This window comes from Haplochromis burtoni, unplaced genomic scaffold (assembly GCF_018398535.1).
Source record: "Haplochromis burtoni strain Fernald_Lab_line unplaced genomic scaffold, NCSU_Asbu1 Contig_320, whole genome shotgun sequence".
Classification (NCBI taxonomy): domain Eukaryota; kingdom Metazoa; phylum Chordata; class Actinopteri; order Cichliformes; family Cichlidae; genus Haplochromis; species Haplochromis burtoni.
Window position 1 is genome coordinate 341,905 of NW_024582681.1, and position 14,990 is coordinate 356,894.

At 43.6% G+C, this 14,990-nt stretch overlaps 2 protein-coding genes across 4 annotated transcripts; one reads left to right on the forward strand and one right to left on the reverse strand.

The window, feature by feature from the left end:
* The first annotated feature begins 885 nt into the window (after positions 1–885).
* fktn (fukutin) lies at positions 886–10,409 on the forward strand. Of its 3 annotated transcripts, none has more exons than XM_005942549.3 (10): positions 886–1,132; positions 1,985–2,059; positions 2,459–2,659; positions 2,756–2,902; positions 2,979–3,109; positions 3,199–3,331; positions 3,451–3,580; positions 5,559–5,692; positions 9,839–9,963; positions 10,101–10,409. In XM_005942549.3, exons 1-10 carry the CDS (start codon positions 1,031–1,033, stop codon positions 10,312–10,314), a joined length of 1,392 nt encoding a protein of 463 aa, XP_005942611.1. In that variant the 5' UTR covers positions 886–1,030; the 3' UTR covers positions 10,315–10,409. The 3 variants fall into 3 exon arrangements, with proteins under 3 accessions (XP_005942611.1, XP_042084308.1, XP_005942612.1); XM_042228374.1 differs by having other exon boundaries at positions 2,462–2,659; XM_005942550.3 differs by having other exon boundaries at positions 1,988–2,059.
* A 160-nt stretch (positions 10,410–10,569) lies between these two features.
* On the reverse strand, positions 10,570–12,036 carry ufc1 (ubiquitin-fold modifier conjugating enzyme 1). Its single transcript, XM_005942551.3, has one exon. It carries the CDS (start codon positions 11,908–11,910, stop codon positions 11,395–11,397), a length of 516 nt encoding a protein of 171 aa, XP_005942613.1. The 5' UTR covers positions 11,911–12,036; the 3' UTR covers positions 10,570–11,394.
* Positions 12,037–14,990: the final 2,954 nt, after the last annotated feature.

The following is a 14,990-nucleotide window of genomic DNA, read 5'->3' on the forward strand; positions in this document are numbered from 1 at the left end:
CCAGTGTTGTGCAATCCACATTATGTCTTGTGCAGTGCAAATATGCTTAAAGTGATTTAAGTGATGATTTAAGTCTTCCAGACACTAAACCAAGGCACAATGTACATTTCAAATTCCTTTAATTTTAAATATGTTTATATTGTCTATCCTGTAAAATAGTCAGATATCTATTCATATTAATGTACAGAATTCACCTGCTTGCTGCTACTACTGCACATTCACCCAGTGTATATATATATATGTATATAATGTTCTTCCTCTACATCCCTCACTATATTCTTCATTTCCAGTTAATACTTGTACAGCTGCTGTTATTGTGTATATATTTATTTATTTATTTATATTTCTTCATACATTCTTATATAGTTCTATATTGTGTATTGTGTATTTTGTTGTACAGTTATTTTATTTTCAACTTTAATTTATATATTTGATCTTATTCTTTCCCAGTTAAATTTACCCTTCATTCTAAATTGTGTTGTACAGTTATTTCATTTTTAACCTTAATTTATATTTTTATTCCTACCTAGTTAAATTTACCCTTTTTAATTTTTCATATTTATTTCCTATCTTATTCATAGCCTTTTTTTATAGGTCACGAGCAGTTGTCTAAGCATTTCACTGCATATCGTACTGTGTATGACTGTGTACGTGACAAATAAAATTTGAATTTGAAATTTAACGATTAAAAATCGATGCTGATAAATATTCAGTGTGTTGCTGAAGAAAAATCATATTTTCATGCTATGTGGATAAAACAGTTTAAAACACCACAGCTGTCATATTTAATTCTTCATGTTTCCTTCAGAGAATCGACTATTTCAGCTTTTTTCCCTCTGAAAATCACAGCAGAAAGGTTTTGGGCTTTTACTGTGAAAGGCCGCGCAGGAAGTGAGCCCTTTTAAATATGGCGGCGGCCGCAGACGGCTTGGTGATTTTCGCGGTCCTCTGAGTATTTTCGTGCCGCTCCCTCGTGCCTCGAGCTCAGTTCTGGCGTCATGAGAAGCGCGGTGACGGGCCCCGTTTCCGGATGCTTCGTGTGAACCGGACGGCCGTGTTAGCGCTGCTCATCGTTAGCAGCTCCGTGTTCCTGCTATTCCAGCTGCACTACTACCGGAAGTACGTCAGCAAGGTGAGCCATAGCCGTGTAAACGCTTTTGTGTGATGCGAGAGGCTCCCAGTGTGACCTAATCTGAAGGTTTGTGATGTCACTAATGAACCATTAAAGCTCAAAGCCCTCTGCCCTTTCAGAATATAATCCTAATCTGTGCACTAGCTGTTTCAGTTGCATTTGTGAAGTCAGGATTATAGGAACCACAACACGTCTCAAATTATAATTATGAGTTTAATGTTTTTGTGTCTGTGCAGAGCAGACACAGGTAAACACACCTGCACAAGTGACAGGTGAAAGGACAGCTTTTCAGTGGGGGTGGAGTCTACAGCAGCGCACAGTCTTCCTTAGATAGAGTTTAGATGATGAGCGTAAAATGGGTCGTTCCTGAAGCTGCCGTACAGGTTTGTGTTCAGAGGCAGGTAAAGAGAGAAAGAGGCACACCTGAGATTCCTTCACTGCAGTAAGGTTAACTTTAGTTATAACAGCCTTGTAAATGCTATCAGGTATCTGTACCTGAACGTGAAGTTAAAATATTTTAGGTTAAATTCAGCCAATCAGGAAACATCTTCTGGCGAAGATGATCTTCATCATAATCATGCTGCCTATGTGTTCCATCTCACCTGTACGCTGACATTACCTGTGCATGAACATTACTCATGAAGAGATCCTGAATCATCTATGTGCTCGAATTACAGTAACCTTGTCACACGTGTGAGTATTTAACCCTCCATCAGGACATGTGACAGTCTTAAGGTTGATCTTTTAGCTACGACACCCCCAAGGTCCAGATAGGCAGCGTCAGCCTCTGAAGGTAAGTCATGCGGGAGCATGACCGTTGTGGTGACCCTGTTTTCTTCTATTCTCCTACAGCAGCCTGGCTCTCACATCTTCCGCCCAGCAGGTCACCTGACTCCAGGCCACCTGACCGCTAGCCAAGTCCAATGGGTAAGTCAGATCTGATGCTAGATGCTGTTAGCTTAACATCAATTGTTAGCAATTCAGATTTAAATTTTCACTTTGAAATGATCAAAATTACATCGTCACAAGGTAGAAAAACTGCATGCTGCTATGCCTGATGCAGCTCTCTATGTCTTTCCACTTGCACATGACGTTCCTCTCTTAAATAAAGGTGAAGAACTTTTCAAATACATTTAAAACAAATCTTACATCTCGCTTCTCTTACACAAGATGTAGACGTGAGTCATGAAATTTGTACAATGTGTAAACTTGTATTGTGGCTCCTAAAATTAGCTTGTTTTATACTTAATTGTTAAATGTTTTAACTCCTCCTTCCTGACCTGACCATGGTTACCACGGTAACAGTTGCTTTGTTCCTCCCTGCAGCAGGTGGTGAAGAAGTTTCTAGCGTTAGTGCAGCACTTCAAGCTGCCACTGTTCCTCACTGACACCGCCGTGCTGGCACTGCTCTCCCAGGATGCTTTGCGGCAGCGTGACCGGCTGGTGCGTGAACCGCACTGCAGCTTTCTGTGCACAGGCCGAGCCGTCACGTCATTCGCTCTGCAGGCCAACCAATGGAAGTATGATGTGAGTGACTTGTTTGTTGTCTTCAGAGCGTGAGAAAATGCAGAACTTGAGTTTAAATAAAGTTTTTAAAACTGTAATTGTTTGTTTGTCTGTCAGCCCGGCTTCCTATTGGCAGCTGAGCAGAAAGGCTTTGAGGTGATGGAGCTGCGGGGAGTGGACCCTCGACTCGCCAGCCTGGACACCCTATCAGGAGAGGACATTCCCCTGCACTTCTTGTTCCGCCTCCACAATCATGTCATTCAGGTGGATGTGGCCAGATGTGCTGACGATCTGATTCAGGTGACAAAACAGCTGACGATGTGACCTGTGCTCCTTGTAGGTGGTCTTCCTGTATGAGCGCAGCGGGAATTACCTGTGGCATGGAGCGCTGCGCCTCAAAGGGGACGCAGACCGAAGCTTTGCTGCCTTCAAAGTGCTCGACTATGGGCGCTACGCTGGAGCCTATGACAGGTGATGACATCACATGACTACGTTATGTGTGTAAATGAGACAAAAAAAAACGCACTAATGAACTTCCTGTAATGTGACGTCCTCTGCAGGCCGCAGCTCATCCTGACCGTCCTTGATGGCCTGGACGTTCGAGTCCCGCGAAACATTTCCCATTTTCTGGCCCAGCAGAAACACGCCCGCTTCCTAGAGTGCCGTTACCGTGATGCTCGCAATTTCCTGCAGGTCAGAATGAAAGCTTCTTTTTATTGTAAAAAGAGGGGAGAAAGAGGAAATGAAAAATATTATAAACAAATCTTTTTTTAAAACTTCCTTTTTCTCGTCATGCGACTACTTCTCTGCAGCTCTACCCTGACGACTCGTCTGCAGCGGCGGTGGATTTCCGGAGAAAAGCAAAGGCGTTGCTTCATTTGACGGCTCGAACGCTCACTCGCCTTGACGTTCCGTTCTGGCTCAGCAGCGGTACCTGCCTGGGTAACTCTACCTCCTGACTCATTTGTACAGGTTCAGCAAACTTTCATCCATCCATCCATCTTCTTCCGCTTATTCGGGGCCAAGTCGCAGGGGCAGCAGCACAAGCAGAGAAGCCCAGACCTCCCTCTCCTCAGCCACCTCCTCCAACTTCTCCGGGGGAACACCAAGGCGTTCCCAGGCCAGCCGTTAGATATAATCTCTCCAGTGTGTCTGCCCCCGGGCCTCCTCCTGGTGGGACATCCTCGGAACACCTCACCCAGGAGGTGCCCAGGAGGCATCCTTGTCAGATGCCTGAACCATCTCAACTATCTCTTGAAGGCGGAGGAGCAGCAGCGGCTCTACTCTGAGCCCCTCCCAGATGGCTGAACTTCCCACCCTATCTCTAGGGGAGAGGCCAGCCACCCTTCGGAGGAAGCTCATTTCTGCCGCTTGTGTCCGGGATCTCGTTCTTTCGGTAACTACCCACAGCTTGTGACCATAGGTGATGGTAGGGACGCAGATCAATCTCATAAATTGAGAGCTTCACTTTTACACTGAGCTCTCTCTTCACCACAACAGACCGGTACAGCGTCCACATCACTGCGGCTGCAGCACCAATCCGTCTGTCGATCTCCCGCTCCCTTCTCCCGTCACTCGTGAAGAAGACCCGAAATACTTAAACTCCTCCACTTGGGGCAGGAACTCATCCCTGACCCGGAGTGGGCACTCCACCCTTTTCCAGTTGAGGACCGTAGCCTCAGATTTGGAGGTGCTGAATCTCATTCCCACCACTTCACACTCGGCTGTGAACCGTTCCAAGGCGTGCTGGAGGCCATCACCCAATGAATCCAACAGGACCACATCATCTGCAAAAAGCAGAGATGATATCCTGAGACCACCCAAGCGAAAGCCTTCCGCCCCTTTGCTATGCCTAGAAATCCTGTTATGAACAGAATCGGTGACAAAGGGCAGCCCTGGCGGAGCCCATCACCCACCAGGAACAAGTCCAACTTCTTGCCTGCTATGCGGGCCAGGCTTCTGCAACGGTCGTATAAGGACTGTATGGCCTCTTTCACTTTGACATGATCAAAATTACATCGTCACAATGTAGAAAAACTGCATGCTGCTATGCCTGATGCAGCTCAGTGGGATTAAGGAGGTCCTCGAAGTATTCCTTTCCACTGCCTGACAATATTCTCAGTCGAAGTCAGTAGCGCTCCACCCACACTATAGTCAGTGCAGGTACAGCACCGCCTTCCCCTTCTGAGTCGATGGTTTGCCATAATCTCTCTCTGCTTTTTTGTTGTTTTTTTTTAAGCAGGCTTTTATTTTGGCACTGGTTGATTTCCTGATTTCCTGTTATCAGTCATATTTGTGTTTGATTCTGGGAAACAAGAATCCCTCGAGGGCTACATCAGGAAGTGTGTCCACCACAGATTAGACATGCAGCGACCTCGCCATGGTGACCCTGGGTAAACCGCTGAAATCTCTCAAGTTCTTTTGGCGTTTTTTATTGTGAAACTTACACAGGTGTATGCAGCGCCTGTCGGAGCACTAAGCAAGAGTGAGACTCGCATGACTGGACTAAAATAGAGCAGGTTACCGCCTCGGAGACAGGAAGTGAAACACAGAGGTCACTGTCACTTATAACTTTTACAACAGGTGTGTCAGGTATGCTGATGACTTCCTGCTTCAACGTCAGAACCTCTGACTGTAGGTTGTCTACCTGTTCCTGTTAAAACTCCTGTGGAGGAGCATGTAACCAGTGATTCACTCAGGTGTGCTACTATAGGGTCACACAGAGGTCAAACTGCTGTATGACATCCATAGTTTGTGCTGACATCACCTGTAATCAGGGTCACATGCCTTATTATCTGTGGTTTAAACATCCAGGTAAATCACATCTGAGGAAGTTGCACCTCAGTCAAAAAGACTAATTGATTCAGTGTGTGCAGGTAATCCCGTCCTCACACCTGTCTGTCTGTGTCACCTTCTCCAGGCTGGTTCAGGCAGTGCAGCATCATCTCATACAGCCGTGACGTCGACATTGGCATCTTCATCGCTGACTACAGGCCTGACATCATCGCAGCATTCACAGACGCCGGCCTGACGCTGAAACACAAGTTTGGAAAGGTCCAAAATCTTTATTTTTATCTTTTACTGTCTGAGTTTCTTCTTCCTTTTTTCTTTCTAACACCAAAAACTTTTTCATGCTTCATCTTCAGTCACCAGCTTCAAACATCTACTGCAAAATCTGTCTTTTATTCTTACAACCTGTCTTATTGTGAAGTTTAGGGTGTGTTTCAAAAAGTACCTACTATCTCCTGTTCCTAACCTCTTTTCATCGAGCTCAAGGAAAAGTGGGTAGGAGAATTACTGAGGACTTAGAAAAAGAGAAAAGTGGTGTGCTGAGGATTTGAACGAGCTCACACTCATTTCTTAACGTTGTGATGACGCATGTCCGCTATATTGACAATGTGTAAAAGATGGACTACAAAGCATGCGTTACTTCTCCACAACGTGTTCTGTTGTTTTATGGGGGTAATGTAAACATTGAGAAAATCATTCATTTTTCATTAGAAAGGCTGGAATTTTAAAGAAGGAGGAACAGATTCACTAACTTCTTCATGCTGAGTGTTTAGAGGCGAGCCCACTTATTGCTCCTTGGTAAATGCTTCCATGAAACGGCAGAAATGACCTGAACTTGGCTGCTCTTTCTCAGCAGTGTTCACACAGCGAGTGACTTCTCTCTGCTGAATCTGTAACAGATAAAAGTGCCCTATGCTGTTAAAACTACCAAGTGATGCACTTATACATACACCTGTCACAACTGGGACTTCTCATAATATAACGGTAAATAATGTTTGTCTTCTGAAATTCTCACCAGATGTCAGTGATAACCCATCCAAGCCACACATGGAAACATAGACGTCCATAAATTATGTGTAAAAACGAGAAGTGACACAGGGAAAAGTATTGAACATGTGAAGAGAGGGATGTGTAAAAAGGCAGGGAGATTCAAGACAGCAGCTAAAATCTATCAGTGATTATAAGTCAATCCTGCCACTTAGTGCAAATTAATATCAGCTCAATCAGTCCTGAATGATGGCTAATAAAAGGTGCCCAATTATCAAGTTGTCACACAGAAACATCTCATGACGGGTAAAACCAGTGAGGTCTCCCAAGACCATCATAACCTTATTGTTGCAAAAACATACTGATGAATTTCTAAAAATAACAGTTCCATTGAGTACTGTTGGGCCCAATGTCCGGAAATGGAAAGAACATAATTTCACCATAAACCGGCCACGACCAGGTGCTCCCTGCAAGATTTCAGACAGGGGAGTGAAAAAAAAAAATCAGAATCAGAAGAGTTGTTCAAGAGCCAAGGGGCTCCTGTGCAGAGCTACAGAAAGACCTGAATCAGCAGGTATGATTGTTTCAAAGAAAACGATAAGTAATGCACTAATACGCTGTGGCGCATATAAACGCTCAACATGGAAGACTCCATTGCTGACTCCATCTTGAAGCTTGGTCCAGATGGCATCAACTCGGCAGACTGCTTCTCAAGTCCAATGCAGGATAACTCAATACATCTTTAGCCTGAGCCTGAAGCTTGGTAGAATGCCACAGCTGTGGAAAACATCTTGTGTGGTGTCAGTTTCCAAGAGGCCACAGCCAAAGGACTTCAACAGCTATAGGCCGGTGGCTCTGACATCACATCTGACAAAGATCCTGGAGAGGCTAGTCCTTGCTCATCTTCAGCTGCAAGTGAGCTCACTGCTGGACCCACTCCAGTTCACTTATCGCCCCAACCGGTCAACAGATGATGCCATCGCCACCACCCTACATCTGGCTCTCACTCACCTGGACAATAAGGGCATGTATGTATGAATGCTGTTCATAGATTTCACTTCAGCATTCAACACAATCATTCCTCAACACCTGACTGGAAAACTGAGCCTGCTGGACCTGAACACTTCGTTCTGCAACTGGATCCTGGACTTTCTCATGGAGAGGCCTCAGACAGTCCAGATCAGTAACTGCATCTCCATCACCACCACAATGAGCACTAGAGCCCCTCGGGGCTGTGTGCTCATCCCACTGCTGTTCACTTTGCTGACTCACGACTGTACAGCAATGCACAGTTCAAACCAAATCGTCAGTTTCGCTGATGACAGGACTGTGGTGGGTCTCATCAGCAAAAGCAATGAGTCGGCATACAGAGAGGAGGTGCAGAAGCTAACGGACTGTTGCAGAGTCAACAACCTGTCTCTGAACGTGGACAAAACAAAAGAGATAATTGTCTACTTCAGGAGAGCATGGTGAGATCACTGTCCACTTAACATCAATGAATCCTCTCTGGAGGTTGTCAAGAGCACCAAATTCCTTAGTGTTCACCTGGCGGAGACCCTCTCCTGGTCCCTCATCACCAGCTCCATAACTACCTCCATTACACTCAGTGACTGGACTGACACACACACATACCTTCACACACGTCACTACATTACCTGCACAATGGCATATGCAGACACACCTCACACACCTTCATACATCAATTACATGCAAAGGTTGTTGCTTTTGCTTTTTTGCACAGTGCTCAGTCTTTTTGCACAACCCACTGTCTATTGCACTGTCTTGTGTCTGTATCATTCTGTTCTGTCTGGTGTTGCACTGTTTTTTGCAGTTTTTCACACTTGCACTTTATGTAGTCCTGTTTTGATTTTACTCAAAGATCATGTGGCACCATGATCTTGGAGGAACGCTGTCTCGTGTCACTGTGTACTATACCACTGCACATGCTTGAAATGACAGTAAAGCCACTTGACTTGATTTGACTTGATATTTTTATCTAAATAATCTAAATCTCTTTATTTATTCCTGGCCTATCTGCTTTTCTGCTGTAACAATGAATTTTCCATCTGTGGGACTAATAAAGTCTATCTTATGTCTGGTCAGATGAGTCCAAAATTAAACTCTTTGGATGCCATAATGCGTTTTAACATCATCGTACGTTTGGAGGTCAAAGGGAACTATATATCACCCCCAGAACACTAATATAGATGTTTGGAGTTGGGAACATCGTGGTGTGGCGCTCCTTTTCAGCATACAGCACTGACAGACTTCATATAACTGAAGGAAGGATGAATGGAAAAATGTACAGAGAAATTCCTGATAAAAATCTGCTGCCATCTACCAGGATGATGAAGATGAAACGAGACGAAAGAAAACTCTCAGCTGGTGTCAGAGATAGGAAATAAAGCTGCTGGAATGGCCCAGCCAATCAGCTGACCTCAACCAACTGAAAAGAACTCAAGGTCAAAGTTCATAGACGGGACCCATGGAACCTTCGGGGTTTGAAGACTGTTTGTGTGGAAGAATGGACCAAAATCACACCCGAGCAATGCTGCAACTAGTTTCTCCCTACAGGAGAAGCTGAATATGAAGCTGTGATCACCAACAAAGGCTTTGTATAAAGTATTAATCCAATTTCAGTGAGTGTCTTCATTTATTTTCTCTGTGTCATTTATCATTATTACACATATTTATGGACATCTATGGTTTGATTCCTTTGCATGTGTGGATTGGATGGATTATCACTCACATCTGGTGAGAATTTAATATCAATCGCACCTTCAGAAATATATTTACTTTGAACTTACTTAAATTACTTATTTTACCCTCTGTATATTTATTTTGTTTCCTCCAGCCTGTTAAGGATTTCTGTAAAATTCCCTCCATCGTAACCGATCCCAGCTGACCTGAAGTAAACATGAATCCTAAAGACTGTAATACAACAGTGATCATACAGAACCTTAAACACTCTTTGATCATTTATTATAAATCATAATCTTGAACTCACTGTTCTACTTTCTTCATGCAGCAACAACATCAAATTTATATTCCAGCAGCTTGATGTTCAGGGTTTAGCTGTGAATTTAACAGCTGCTGATAAAACTATAAATATATCCACAGGTTATGGATAAAATGGAAAATGCAGTTAGAAGGAACATCAAAGTCGATCCCACCCACTTCGATTATGTCAGTGTTTTCATAAATGGTTGGATGGTTGTTTGCAGTGAATTATAGGACACATTTTCTCCTCTCCTTTCGTAGAGGATGCTAGTGTTTGGAGTCATGTCTCTTAGTGAGGAAACTTTCACAGAAACATGGACTTTTGGAATGCACCCTTAGTTACCTCCTTTATTCTGAAATCATTTTATTGTGAAGTTTAGTTTTCTGTCTTTTATTCTGAAAGCGGGTGTTTTATTGTAAAAGGTGGAGGACAGTCTGGAGCTGTCATTTCTGATTGAAGATGTGAAGCTGGACATTTTTTTCTTCTACGACAACGGTGATATCATGTGGAATGGCGGGACGCAGGCAAAGAGTGGCAGGAAGTTCAAGTAAAATCCTTTCACCTTAAATATTTGTACAGACGGCGTAATCGTCGTGTCGTTTATTGCTACGTAAAGTCATTACCATCTGTCAGGTCACTTTGTCAACCCTGCCGCAGGTTAAATTTTTTTTTTCTTATCTCCAGGTACATCTTTCCACGCTTCTCGCTGTGCTGGGCGGAGCTTCTTGAGCTGAAAGTGCGTGTTCCATGTGAGACGCTTGACTACGTGACAGCAAACTATGGCGCCTCCTGGAACATCCCACTGAGGGTCTGGGACTGGAAATCATCACCAAGCAATGTGCAAGCGAACGGGGTGTGGCCTGTGGCAGAGTGGGCAGAGCTTATCCAGGTGTACTGACTGATTATTATCAGCCATCAGTCAGCTGATCGGGACCACACACACACACGATTCTGTTGTTGAAACAAACTAATAAAAGTTTTGTTTAAATTGTGTCTCCTTTTGTTTAGAACGTGACTTATTGTAACAGGATGTGATGAAATTAGTAACATCCCTATTTATATGGCCCATTAAACAAATGTCCTAGTGATTTAAATTTGACATCGTACACAGCTGCAAACATTTGTAAATATTTTACAAACAATACAACCAGCAGGAAATCTAAATATTATTTATTGTTTAGGGACAGATTGGTGTGTCACTGTTTACATCCAGACTACCAGACTTCATTCATATATTACGTGTTTTTACTCGTGATCAAACTAACAGAACGTCTGCAGTCTGATCATTAGGTGTCTTCTCCCCATCAGACTCCATTCAAAGTCCCACCGTTTATACTCTTCCTTGTGATGCAAAAAAAAAAAAAATTATCATTATTTTATTAGATCAATAATACTTTTGCCTCCAGGCTTTAACAGTTATGTTAAATAATCTAGATCAACTCTCCACGACTTCATTCATCTTCTCACTTTTTACTTCTTTACTGAGCAAAAAAAGCCAGAAGCCATTCATTTTAGCACCATTTTTATCATTTCTTGTGGCGCAATAAAAATATCAACATCATAAATTTGTTACGAGGGGCCACCTCTCCACTAGGTTCCATTGATTTTTCCCCCACTATCTTTCAGTGGGCTGAAGTTATTTTACGGTAAACCTCAATTTATTATATCAACACATTTCTATTTATTATTACCAATCTGTGGGTCATCTCGCCACCAGAATCCATTCATATTCTCATGAGCTTTACTCATTTAGTCTTACTACTGAAAAATAATAGCCAGATGCCAGTGCGATCTCCCAATCAGACTCAATTCTCTCTGTGCCCATTTTTACTTGAACAGCGTCAGTTACAGATCAGTGATGACTAACAGAGTCAACGTCATTTCCAAACCAGACTCCATTCATTGTAACACAGTTTTTACTCTCCTAGTTTCAGTCTTTCAGCCCTGCTTCCGGTCCGGTTCGGCTCTCCGTCCGATGTCACTCCGTCGCCGGTTCGGCCTGCCCCTCCTTGTGGACTACGATGCCCTTGCTGATAAGGTCCGGAATCTCCACGGCGAGCCACGGTCCGAGTCCGAGCGCCATGAGGTGCGCGAGCCCGAACCGCGGCGCGTTCCGGGCCCAGAGTGGCGCAAAGTGTTCGGTGAGGCAGATTTTCCCGCCGCGGTACATTTTGGCGGTCTTCCCGTCCAGCTCCGGAACCGCCACCTCAGGCGCGGTGTCCGGGTACGTCACAGGGATATCGAACTCTAGCCGGAACTCGTAGCGCAGCAGCTCGTGAATGTACCAGCACGTGCCAGTCCAGCGCGTGCCGTCAGCGTTGGATTCGAGGCGGAACCAGTCGTTGTCGGCCGCCTTGTTCTGCTCCACGAAGCGGATCAGCGCCTGGTACTCCTCCTTCAGCCGCTGCGGCCACAGAGCGCGGTCTCGCGGCCCCGCGTGCGTCTTCAGCAGCGGGATCTGCGAAACGGCCTTGCGCGTGGCCTCGTCCGCCATGATGCGCAGGAGAGTTAACGGGTATGACTTTAGTTCGGTTCGGTCCGGACCCCTCAGGTGTGCTCTGAGGACTGACGTGGACTTCACCGGGAGCGGATCCGGCCAACAACTTCCGCTTCCGGGTTTTCAAAACAAAAGCCTCAGTTTGTTCCCTTTTTTTTTTTTTTTTACCTTCAAAGTTTATAACAGGCATGTGACAAACAGCAACACTGTCCACCTGAGCAGCAACAGATCCGTCACAGGTATAAATGATTATGAGTTTGTACAGCTTTACACAAAAAGCTGATCTCTTGCTGGCTGGAGCAGCATCTAATAACCTACCCGCAAAATAAAAACAAACCAACAAACACGAAAACACCAGACATTATGATACAGACTTATAATTTGCACCGATGTTTTTTCGAAATTCTGTATGCGAAAAGTGAGCGCGAGAGCCCTCGGTGCGCCTGCTCGCTGCTGAAGTCAAAGTAAACTTTATTGTCATCTTCGCTACATACAGTCCAGTATATAGAGAGACGAGACGACAAAGCTCCAGTTACAGCAGTGCAAATAAACAAACAATAAATATAAGAAGAGTGAGAAAATAAATATACACTTTAGGACCAGGGGTAAAGGGATCAATAACAATTTATAATTTTTTTTCAGTTTGATAATTTAAAGTCTCACATACAACCTGTCGAAAGGGGAGGGGGGCCTGCTGCTTCCAAATAGAGCACATTTCATTTATAATGTTGTAAATCCAAGCTCATTATGTATTCATGATTTGAATCCTGGGTTGTGCGAAATCCCAGAAATACACCCTAGACAAAGCAAATCTGTGAACTAAGGTGTAGGTCTATTAGGTTATGTTGTGGTGATCCTCGGGTTGGGGGATTTGTGTTCATACTGGAGTGCAAAATTAAAACCAATGGAAGATGGATGAGAAAAGTTCAAAGCCATCAGGTCCTCAGTTTAGAAAAAATAGAAAAGAACAGGGGGAGAAATGAGCCAAAGATGCAGGTAAGCAGATGTGTCATTGGATAATGGCAGGTCATCCTGAAACAATCAGAATCAGAATACTTTATTAATCCCTAAGGAAATTATGTGAGTTACAGTTGCTCCAAGAAGAAATGGTAAAAATAGCAACATTAACAGACTAAACTCCAAACAATACATTATACAGATTTTACACAATTAAGAAATAGCACTAATATATGCAGATCACTCAATTATAAATATCAAGGATTAACAGAGGTGATTATAAATAAATATCAAGAAAATTGACAAGAATATTCCAGAGTAGAAAAGAACGTGTGGAAAAAGTATGTAACTATCCGGTTGTTCAGTCTGACGTCACTAGCCGTGTCTGGGCCTAAACTCCGCTGCAGGTCCATATATCAAACGATCACTGTGGCATTACTGAGAGTAGAAAAACTGTCTAAAGTCTTTCATCTGTAATAAAATGATCAGCGTTCTGCTCTACCAGGTGTAACAATTGAGTTTAACATCCAGGCATCCATGAAAACGGAATTTATGACATTTAACAGAGTTAGAAGTTAGCAGGAAGTTAGCTCGCTAGCTTCTATCTAAATACAATATAGCATGTCCTGACTGCGGGGTTTTGGAAACAAATTAAAACGTACAGCTCTGTTATCACTTCCAGCATAAATGAAAACAGAAAACTAAACAGCAGTGACGTTTGTAGGGTTACTGAAGTTGGGCTAGCTGGTGACCGCTAGCGACACAGCTATGTTAGCCTAATATAAACAAGCTAACTTTTTTCCACTCGATAAAAGTTAACGTGAGTGTTCTCGGTGGTCAGGAACAAAAGTAATCGCATGGCAGGATGCTGTAAAAGGACCAAACTTCAGCCAGGAGAACAACTGAGATAATCCATCCACAATACGAGGTTAGTCATTCATATACTGCTGCATGGGCTGGGCTGTAGTTACATCCTAAGGTTTTAAAAACTGAGCTTAAATAAATGATTAGCGGTAATAAAAGCCGAGGGAGGTCAACAGTGATCACTGACTTTTTTAGGAGCTTTTTGAGATCAAATAGAAGAAAATACATAACATTAAACATGTTAACAACACAAAAGCCATATTAAACGCAGACTACTTTAGGCCCGGAAGTAGGATTCGTTGCGTCATCACTGAACAACCGGATTGCAGTGTTTACAGTGTGTTAGATGGAGGAGTTGTACAGGGAGATGGCCACAGGGAGGAATGATTTCCTGTGTCGGTCAGTGGTGCATCATGGGTAATCTCAGTCTCTCACTGAACGTGCTTCTGTAACTAGTCGGTATGTCATGGAGTGGGTGGGAGGTGTTATCCAACATTGTCTTTATCTTGGACAACATCTACCTCTCAGACACCACCCTAACGGAGTCCAGCTCCATCCCCACAACATTACTGGCCTTGTGGATCTGTTTATTTAGTTCATTGGCATCTGTGAGCCTCAACCTGCTGCCCCAGCATGCAACAGCATAGAGGATAGCACTGGCCACAACAGAGATACAACAAGATAACATCAATTAGTAGGGATAGTGAAAACGTCTGTTTACGTTTGTTTGATGTAGCTTACTGAATCTTTTGGACTGTGTTCAGCACAATATTAATTAGTCATTGTCAATTGTTGATTTGTCCTATTCTCATTGTATGACGAATTATAATGGCTGTTTGGTAGCTGTTTGCATACTATGCATGGGGGGGGGCAGAGGGAGTGTTCGCCCGGGGCGCCAAACAGGCTAGGACCGCGACTGCTCCCCTCTCTGACACAGGTGTGTTCTCGGGTGTACATCAGAATCAGAATCAGAAAGGGTTTTATTGCCAAATGTTGAGCAGGTTTACAACATTAGGAAATTGCTGCGGTGCTTCAGTGCAAACATACTGTCATAAATTACGCTTAAATAGACATGAAAAATAAATAAATAAATAAATAAAAATAAGAATAAGAATTAAAAGTGCTAAGTAGATAGATATATACATGATATATACATGAGTGCAGGTGGTGATCAGTGCCAAACATGGGGTGATGCAGTGAACACAGCGTAGGGTCATGTGTTAGTGGTGGGAACAGTCATACGGTTATTGTTCATG

What these genes read in the sequence shown, in the direction of transcription:
- fktn (XM_005942549.3), top strand. Translation starts at nt 1,031, where the DNA reads ATGCTTCGTGTGAACCGGACGGCCGTGTTAGCGCTGCTCATCGTTAGC. An exon ending in ACCGGAAGTACGTCAGCAAG is followed by an intron (nt 1,133 to 1,984) that starts GTGAGCCATAGC and finishes ATTCTCCTACAG; the next exon opens with CAGCCTGGCTCTCACATCTT. An exon ending in AAGAGTGGCAGGAAGTTCAA is followed by an intron (nt 9,964 to 10,100) that starts GTAAAATCCTTT and finishes TCTTATCTCCAG; the next exon opens with GTACATCTTTCCACGCTTCT.
- ufc1 (XM_005942551.3), bottom strand. Translation starts at nt 11,910, where the DNA reads ATGGCGGACGAGGCCACGCGCAAGGCCGTTTCGCAGATCCCGCTGCTG.